Raw genomic sequence first — 10,089 nt, 5'->3', positions numbered from 1 at the left:
TCAGCAGTCTGGCTACAGCCCAGCACCCGCCAGCCTCACCCCCTGCCCCGCAGCCGCAAAGGGCGGGGAACAAAGGGAGGGGAGCGTGCCTGGTCGCCGTGACCCTCCGTGGGGTTTGGGTGCCCCTGCTTAAGGTCACCTCTCTCTTCTTCAGGGGCTCTTTTTGCCCTTGTCTGTGTGTGGAGCTGTCAGTTGCTTCTCAGCAGGGAATTCTTGCTATTATTTATCCTTTATTACATCAGCCAAGGGTACCTTCTCCATTTCTCCTTGACCCCATCCCCTTCATGAGAAGGGACTTTGGAGCAGCAGCACTAAGTAATGTTTTTTTTACAGCTCTGTTGTAAGAGTTAATCGTTAGGAGTAATGATCTGTGCAGATGAACTTGCATCCAGCACCTATGGACTCTTCAGTTTGTAGTATGGATCTGATTAGAGCCCTGGAGTGTCCAGAACCAATAATATTTCTGGGAGTAGCCATTATCTATCTTTTCCCTTTCATCCCCTGTCCTTAGAGAAAGACAAAGGAAGTTTTCTAACTTGTTCTTATTCGCTGTATATTTTATATGTGTATATATATCTTAAAATTGCGGTTTTCCATCTGGTTTTCAAAAAGTTTGCTTATTCATGATCTTGGAGACTGTTCAGGCAACTCTTAACATACTGTGATCTAGAGCGAGCTTTTGCAGAGGAGCTAACATCTTTTTTATTATTTTTTTTGTTTTTTAGCTGTCCTCCGGGTTAATCATTGAATTTTCTGATAATGGCACGGAGGAGGGTGGTTCAGGCGACTATGGAGACTACGGAGAGCCATGCTTTCAGCATGAGAATGCTGATTTCAACCGGATCTTCTTGCCAACAATCTACTCCATCATCTTCTTAACAGGAATAATCGGCAATGGATTGGTTATTGTTGTTATGGGCTACCAGAAGAAACAAAGAAGCATGACTGATAAATACAGGCTGCACCTCTCTGTGGCTGACCTCCTTTTCGTCATCACCTTGCCATTCTGGTCTGTGGATGCGGCCATAAGCTGGTACTTCGGAAATGTTCTGTGTAAAGCGGTTCATGTCATTTACACAGTCAACCTCTATAGCAGTGTCTTGATTTTGGCCTTTATAAGTCTAGATCGTTACCTGGCAATAGTCCATGCGACCAACAGCCAGCGACCACGAAAGCTGTTGGCTGAGAAGGTGGTGTATGTAGGCGTGTGGCTACCAGCTGTGCTTTTGACAGTGCCTGATATAATCTTTGCCAGTACTAGTGAAGTAGAAGGAAAGTATCTGTGTGATCGCATGTACCCTCATGAAAACTGGCTGATTTCTTTCAGATTTCAGCACATCTTGGTAGGACTTGTCTTGCCTGGTCTAATAATCCTGACTTGCTACTGTATTATAATATCTAAGCTGTCGCATTCAAAAGGCCACCAGAAGCGCAAAGCCCTGAAGACAACGGTTATCCTCATCCTCGCCTTCTTTGCCTGCTGGCTGCCCTATTACATCGGCATCAGCATTGACACTTTCATCTTGCTTGGAGTCATCAGACATCGTTGCAGCTTGGAGACCATAGTGCATAAATGGATCTCCATTACCGAAGCCCTGGCATTCTTCCACTGTTGCCTGAATCCCATCCTGTATGCCTTCCTGGGGGCCAAATTCAAAACATCAGCGCAAAATGCCTTGACATCAGTGAGCAGAGGATCAAGCCTCAAGATTCTTTCAAAAAGCAAACGTGGGGGACATTCTTCTGTTTCTACAGAGTCCGAGTCTTCAAGCTTCCATTCCAGCTAACGCTGCCCCTTGCCATCATTTTATAGACGCTTTGAAGTGGCGCAAGTTTTCAGATAAAACAAGACTGACCATAATGTACAGTTTTATTTACAGTTGGGATTTTATATGGTTTCTTTTAGTCTTTGTGAAGTTTAATTGACTTATTTATATAAAAAAACTTTTGTATTGATGACAAACTGTCTAGGCAGGTCCTGTGGACAAGTGGTTAGTTCACTAAGTTTAGTGCTTGTCTGTATGTATAGATATGTGAACTAAACACTTCTGGATTGTAGCAATGTGACAAAAGTTTAGAAAATATTTCTCTGTTGTTTATTTGTAAATATTTTCAGTGTTGCTGTTAAATTCTTAAAAGTTTGGGTGGAGATTTTTACCTTACTACAAGACAGTTGGTTTACAATAGCTTACTCTGCTGTAGATGTGGCACTTATAACCAAAGCCTCCTCTGTTACATCCTAGGGTTTTTTCCCCATTCTCAGCATTTGATGGTTTGCAAAATTTTCTGTTCAAGGTAAATAAAAATATATGACAAAAAGTTATTTTTTGAGTGGTATTTTTATTTCTGGTTAAATATTTTTCTCAATGCATTTCTTTACAATTCTCAATGCCCAGTAATTTCTTTGAAAATTGCCTGGCTCATGTATGAAAAGCAGAAAAATGAGTTTCTGTAGATACCGATTATTCGGTTGACACTTCTAAGTCATTTGTTTTTTTCACCAGAATGCATTTACTCCAGTTAACATTATCTTTAGAATGACTTAAACGTTTATCCCTCTTCTTGAGGGCAAAATACCTGCAATGTATTTAAGCAACTGCTGAAGTTTACAGGCCGTTAGGAGTCAAAGTAAGATTGCTGCATGTGACTAACCTTTAGGCTATGCATATAACGTCAATCCTACATTTCTCCTGCCTTTTGCTGCTCTTCTAAATTTAGTTTCATGTTATTAGTAATTAGAAGTAGTTTAATTTTCCTATTTGACATTGCATTTCGATCAGAAATAGTTATTGGTGTATCTCCACTGTGGAAGATAAGTATTTTCTTTATGGAGCTTTCCCTATCCTGACTACATGCAGATTTTCATAATGTAATCATGTAGTCTCTTAGCATTCCTTTTGAAAACCCAGAATGTGTACCAGTTCTTATTAAAAGTATTTTTTTTAGTAGGAATCAGCCAGACTATAACATTTCCAATAATTATTATTGAAATGGGTGTTTTTTGTCTAAATTAGTCATATCTTTGGGTTAGTAGAGTCCATTCAAAAGTAGTGAATACTGGAGCCACAGAGAATATTTGTATGTTTCTACATTAAAAAAACAAACACAACTGTTACCAATCTATAAATAATTAAAAGTTTGGAAATCAAAAAAGAAAAAAAAATAAACAATACCTACTACTGGTACAGAACTGAAATAAACAACAGGGTTATTGCAGTATTACCGAGAAAGAATGTTTTTTCACAAGCACAGCACCCTAATGATTTTGTGGAGCCTGTACCACTGCTAAACTACATGTTAAATGGCATCTTTTATTGAGGATATTTTCATAAATACAAGACCTTTCTGTTTCCTACTTTCCCCCTTTCCAGTCAGGAGGCTGAAACCTTGGCTGCATCCTCTACACATTTTTCCCTCGCAATGACTGTAGTAGCCATCCGATTCTATGCTGAGCTGACGCAGTTTGCTGAACTAGCACAAAACTAAACTGGCAGAAAAAAGTAACAGCTTTCCAGCAATTTAGGGAATTGCGTGATCTCAGTGAGGAATACAACAAGCACTACAAAGTGCAAGACCCTGTAAGCTGGAGCTAGGCACAGGGAGAGAAAAGTGGGGTAAAGGAAGAGGAAGCAGCCCCCCCCCTTTCAGCAACTAAACTTTTAGCTCACTTAACTCTAATATCTTCACTCAAATTTACAGAAAGTAACAACAGAAAAGATGCATTCTTAAGAAAAAAAAGGTCTCATTTTTCATCAAGTATTTCCTCATTAACTGACTTGAGAAATGAGGAAAACATGGTGCAGGAGCAAAACTCCTTAAATGGTTTATTTTTGTTTGTTCGCTTGTGTGTTTTCTTAATTTAGTGAGGGTTACCCCGTGAAGAATTTGTTGTTCTAAATGATTCTAATTTTCACCCCAGCTCAATCAATCACTGTGATTTAATTGCACTTATAAAATACTTATTGGCTATCAACAGGTTGCTGCTTATTTGTTGAGGAAATGTTTAGAGCCCTTTAGCACTAACTTGGATTATTCCCATTATACTTCAGTCAGCTAACTGTTAACGCAAGCAGAGTGAGCAGGAAAGAGGGTGCAAGACAGAATACACTCAGCAGTCCTTGTTACTGCCAATGACCACTAAAAGGGCACTAAACAAACAACAGAAAGCATTTGTGTAGAAAATAAATTAGCAAAATTAAAACATAACCCATGCCCCAGAGGGATGAGACCTACATTAGTTTTATAAAACTGCCATTGTTTTCAGTAGAATTAGTGAAACTGGACAGAAGAATGTCTTGAAAAGGAGCTGCAAGATCATTGGGGTTTTACTCCAGCAAGGAGAATTAGTCCAAAGCTACATGTATTTATTGTTAACTAACTCTATACATCTGTACATATGGATATGACATAGCTGTGTACTGATTACAGAGCAAATATTTGCACATTGAATGAAGTCATTAGGAAACATAGTAAGAAATTATGAATACAGTTCTGTCCTTTCACTTCTGAGTAAATCAGAGCAAATCAGTCACATTTCTCTCAAAGCCATTGAGCTTTTCTAAATACACCATGTCAGTAAAAAATATTAATTTATTCCTTTTTAAAACAAAATCACCTTTAAGCTGAATTTTGTTGTCTGTGACTTCTTTACATCTTTGTGAATTAAAAGTAGTTCCAGTAAATGTGTTTCTCAGTGTCAGTACACTGACAAAGTTGAATAGACCAAATGCTGTAATTTATACATTGCACAAGTCCACATACATCTTTCCAAAGTTTCTGAAGAGACTTTCTGAGTCTTCTTCCAAACTATTCCTGTCTACTATAAAGAATAATCATAATGACATTCTTTAAGACATACACAATGTATAGTCTCAGCATTTTCTTCATGTCATAAAATAATAGCTGTGCCCAAGTAATTTTAAATATGCAGCTCAAGATACAGAACAGAAAACAAATGTGAGCACAGTGAGTATCGGTTACAAACCAGTTAAAATGTTACATGGTAATTTAAAAGATGTATAATGTATTTACAAAGACATTAAATGCATTATAATGAATTTCAAAGACTTTCCACTGAATTCAGGCACCGAGTGTTTTACCATGGTTGTTACAATGTGCTAACTCAATGCTGGACTAAAACACGGATATTCACCTAATGCTATAATGCACACATTTTGAGTGGTTAAGATTAGTTAGAAATCCTTTGGATCATGGTTGGATCAAACCAAGCACAGAACATGCACATGAACTTAATTTTTGCTTCCTCCTAAATGCTGTTTGAAAGTAAAGTTAGAATACTTAAAGCAGTGGGATAAAATGACGCTCTAATCCACTATTTGTATGGTACAGTTTTACTCTAATCAGGTCGTACAGAGTCCACATTAGTGGAGCATGTGAAAAGATGAGTGGTGGTAGTGACAGCGTCAGAGCTAATGTATGCAGGCTGTAGTCGGCACTGAGTTAGGTGGAGTTTCTTGTCTTTTCTTGGCTAGTCTTATGACACAATCGTTACACAGGGGGTTCAACCTCTATGCATATACATAAATCAAAACAAAATCACCATGAAAAAAAAAGGAAGTAGCAGTAATAACATGGAGCCATTCATACAAGTGAATGGTTTATCTTACAGCGGTTGAGCTCTAGCTGGACAATGTACAAAGCGACCACCTCTAGATGTTTGCTTGAAAAGGCCATTTTTTATATTGTTTGGGAAAGGAAACAGCATGACGAGGAAGTACTTCCTTGATCCAGGCATGCCTCCAAAATCCCTTAACAATGGAGTATTCTCATATTCTCATAGTGCTGAAACTTGGGAAACACTTAAGCAGATAGGGCACCAGAGTTTTTGCTCAAAGGATGCCACTCCCTCACTTTATGTTTTGAAAGAGCTATACAGACTCTTTCACAGCCATAAATCATGTGTCAATTGAAATTACATAAGCACTGGGATTATTTCTTACAAAGGCGGCACAGATTTCTTAAAATCTCTTATCTTTAGGCAACAAATTTTCTGTCACTCTTTTAATTTTCTCTGAAAATCTGTAATATTTAACAGAATGAAATTTAAAGATCATTTGTATTAATATCAACTCTGTTACTATCTTCCCACCATCCTAGTTCTAACAGGACATACAAGAAAACAATGCTATGCTTCTTGTATTTGAAAGCATATTTTAATAGCAGTTCATTATAAGCATACTTTGTATTTATTTATATATATTTAACATAAATATATCTACATACACATAATGATGTAGATTATAAGCACTATTTTGAATTTTTGATACAAGTGATCCATGGTCCAGCAGGGCTACTACTGCTCAGAGGAGTCAGGATTCATTACAGATGTAGTAGGTATTGATTAAAATTACTATTTTCTTAAAAGGACAGACAGCTTCAGTGACAAACTCCCACTGAATTCAGAGACAGCAGGGTGCCTAAAGAATTATGCTTCCTAAAGTGTATAACCCTATAACCCAAATCGATTACAAATGAAGATTACAAGTTCCTCTGATCAGCTGCAGCCAGAGATCTACAAGAAATTAAATCTTTCAGTACGGAGCAGGTGGAATTGTTCCGCTGAACATAATGGAAATAAATTTTCAGCCAAACGGTTTTCTCTTACTGAAGGCATGCAAGCTTAGCATACCCAGCTATCAACAGGCTGACAGTAATTTGTCTTCAGTGGCACAGTGTTTGAAAGAAATAGGTCAACGTTTAAAATATCCTTATCTTTTGGAATTCACACCAGCAACAGATTCTCACCACACAAACTTGTCAGACGAAGTAGAAATTATGAGGGATTTTTTGAAGGGTTACATTGTGAAGAGGTCTTTGCCTTCTGTTTTAGTTTGGTTTGGTTTTGGGTTGGATTTTTTTGCTATTGATGCTGCCTTTTGTTTCTAATACCCTCTTCTCACAGCTTCTATTCTACTTGACTTTTCCTTTAAAAATGTACATTTATAGACTTCTGAATGGCTCTGTTAAGACTACACACAATATCCTGGACAAATAAGAAAAAGTAAAGAGAGACTGTTCAAATAAAAATACAGCCTTCACAACAGTTTCTATGTCTTCTCATGTGCATTTCCCTTCCAACATCTGCTTTTCTTTACCCAAAGATAAATTACTTCTCTATTATATGAAAAGTTTAATCTAAAAGGTTGGGTTTATTCCCAAATTTCTTAAAGTGCAATCACAGCACACATTTGTTCACTTTCTTGGTTCTTTCCTGTTCACTCCGTAATCATGCAGATCTCCCCAAGAGAGGTCTGGATAAGAAAGGCTGAGCAGGCCCCTTACCTGCTTGTCAGTGTCATCGCTGATGCCAACGTAGCCACAAGAACAGGGGCTGTTCATAAATTTGCTCTCACTACCAATGTACTCTGTAAGGCTACAGTAAGAACGGACAGCAGTAATTATCACTGGTAATACGCCTAAAGTATCACCTTGTCAAAGGTGAGCAGGACACTCCTCAACAGATATAACACAAAATAAACCTCAAAAGTTCAAATAGAACATCTTTCCTTAACTCTCCTTTCACAACTACTCAACCTCTCATTGGACATTCCAGTTGTCACCTTTCTTATGGTTACTCCTTTTCCATCCTGCCTCCTCAGGCTAATATTTGCTTTCTTTTATTTGGGGAAAATACCTAATATTTGAAGTATCTTTAAAAACACTCATTCTACCAAGTTTGTCTGCATGAGTTCATGGAAGAGAGAAATGTTGTTAAGCTTGATAGCAGAAGATGAAACTGGGAACTCAGTTTCCACAGGTCAACTCTGTATCTAAAATCATTGGAAAGTAAGAGAATAGTTGTGGGGTTTATAGACATGTTTTAATGTGACAAAAATACAAGTGTCTTGTCAATATTAGGTTCATTGCAAGCCTGAAATCTATTATTCCTGCTCCTTGGGGGAGGAATTACATCTCTTATACAAGTGTTAAATGCACTGTTGGAACTCAGTACAGGAATGCGCTGGTAAGGGAAGCTAGAGTATCTTAACATGAATAAAAGGGAAGAAGGGATTATAGTACAAGGGCATGGTTTCATGTTAGATTTAACTTGACAATGAGGTAGTTTTAATAAGTTCCTGTACTCCCTTACCTCTTAGTATTTACTGCCTTCCTTTCCATGGCCTCTCAGATCATGCCCCCACCCCCCTTTGCTTGCTGTCTTGCTCCCCAACCCCATTGTGGTGATGCCTTACCAGCGCTCTCCTGCATGGAACTGGGCACGAATACTACACTGACACAAGGCAACTGAGCTGATCTACTAATCAGCAGGACGAAAAAGGATAGTCTCACACCTCACTGGCCCCTTCCTTCTCTCCTTTACTCTTCACTATGCATACCCCTCAATCGCTGCTGCTCATGTGACTCCTTGGTAAACCCAGTTCAGCTCTTGAAGATTGGAGTTTCGCAGGAATTTGAAGCAATCTAACATCCTCTGCTGGGGTCTTCAGCCTCCCTCCCTCCCTCTCCCCTTACCTCTTCTAATCCTTTCATTTGATATCTTCAATACTCTCTGATTCTTAGTCCTGTGGAACTGTCTCCTGCTGTGCACTATCTATTTAATCAGTCACACTTCCTTTTGAACAGACTTAATTAATTAAATAGATAGACAGTATCTATTTTTTTCTAATTTGTTTTCTAACAATGAAGTTGGTCAGCTCAAAAAGAAGGCTGACTACATCTAAGATAAAAAAATAAGCAGTCAGACACATGGCTCCGCAAAGAAACACAAGTTGTAACACAGACATTTTTGCACTTACTCTTTCAGTAGCAATGAGCTCTTAACTTGACTCCCTGTATCTGTGAAGCCCACCAGTCACAGAAAATGAACCAACAAATCAAAGTGAATAGGTTTCAGCCAGCACAGAGAACTGAATTGGCTCACTAAGAAGTCAAAAATCAGAGCAATTGCAAGTGTGAGGGTGGAATCATGCACCTGGGACCTGTCGGGGGGGAGAAAAGAAGAGGGACCCCTGCCTTTTGGGAGCAGCAAGTTGTTAGACCGGTTTAACTATCTTGTCAAAACTTCCTTAAGTAAATAGCCAAACTGTTAAAGAAACATAAACCAGTTGTCAGGTAGGGGATAAGAGATTGAAAAGCTATGGAGAGAATAGATGCCTCTCTGTAAAGGAAGTGAGCCCTGCTTCCTCCTTAAGCAAAATATGATTACCTGTTGACTACATGACCATAGTTGTGCAGAGGACTTTCCCCTGAAACAATGCTCAAGAAAGAGGTCTCAAATAGCTGTATTTTAAACTAAGGAGATCTGTAATAGTCCGGTAAATCATGTTCTTCATTATAAGCTATATTGTTCATCAGATTTAATGTAGCTATTCGTTAAGACAGACTGTAAATCTACATTCATATATGTAGTCCACAGGACTGTTTGTATGATTTTTAAAAACAGAATCCTTGAAAACTACATAGGAGGTTTTCTCCCATTTAACAATCACTAGAAAACCAAAAAACTTTAAAAAGTTTAAGTGTTATGCTGTGACTCCTTATAATTAACATATCAACTAAGGGAAGAAGAAATTGCCTCTTGGTATGAAATCTGCCTAAGAAAAAACATTAGATCCCTGCCTCAAATGCAAACTTAGTTCCACTGAAGAAATGTAGTCAGCCCAGTTGTGTTGAAGCCAAACTAAATATGCTCAGATTGTATAGTCTTAATGTGTGGAGCTCTATGGCTCTCCTAATACTCTGCAGTGAAGGGAAGAGCCTGGCAACTGCATGAATATTCAGCATAGTATACACCAATACTAATCATACTTCAGCTCAGAGAATAAACAGTCAACAGAGCCACAAAACCTTGAATCTACTCGCTCTCACTTCTTCCTATAAGCTAATATGGAGGGATTATTAAGAAATTTTGCCCCCCCCATCAAGCACTGTGGGGACTGTAATGAAAACTGTGACAGACGAAGGATACAAGATCCTTTGTCTGTGTGATATTTAAGAACCACTTTGCTACCCAGGTGTTTGAAAGAGATCCTGTTCATTCATTCACCAGTTTCAGTAACAACCAAAAATCAGAATACAGATTTTTGTAGCTCTTCAGAATACTTTCTG

The 10,089-nt window shown here is 38.3% G+C and overlaps 1 protein-coding gene across 1 annotated transcript in view; it reads left to right on the top strand.

Annotated features, from left to right (window-relative positions):
- The window catches only part of CXCR4 (chemokine (C-X-C motif) receptor 4), a 2,590-nt gene extending 281 nt beyond the window's left edge, over positions 1–2,309 (top strand). Inside the window, exon 2 of the mRNA XM_010152290.1 lies at positions 726–2,309. Within this exon, the coding sequence (XP_010150592.1) occupies positions 726–1,787 (1,062 nt within the window). The 3' untranslated portion in view covers positions 1,788–2,309. The remainder of the gene's footprint in view (positions 1–725) is intronic.
- The last annotated feature ends 7,780 nt before the right edge of the window (positions 2,310–10,089 follow it).

Source organism: Eurypyga helias, unplaced genomic scaffold, assembly GCF_000690775.1.
Source record: "Eurypyga helias isolate BGI_N326 unplaced genomic scaffold, ASM69077v1 scaffold13265, whole genome shotgun sequence".
Lineage (NCBI taxonomy): Eukaryota > Metazoa > Chordata > Aves > Eurypygiformes > Eurypygidae > Eurypyga > Eurypyga helias.
This window is presented reverse-complemented; position numbering and strand designations above follow the sequence as displayed.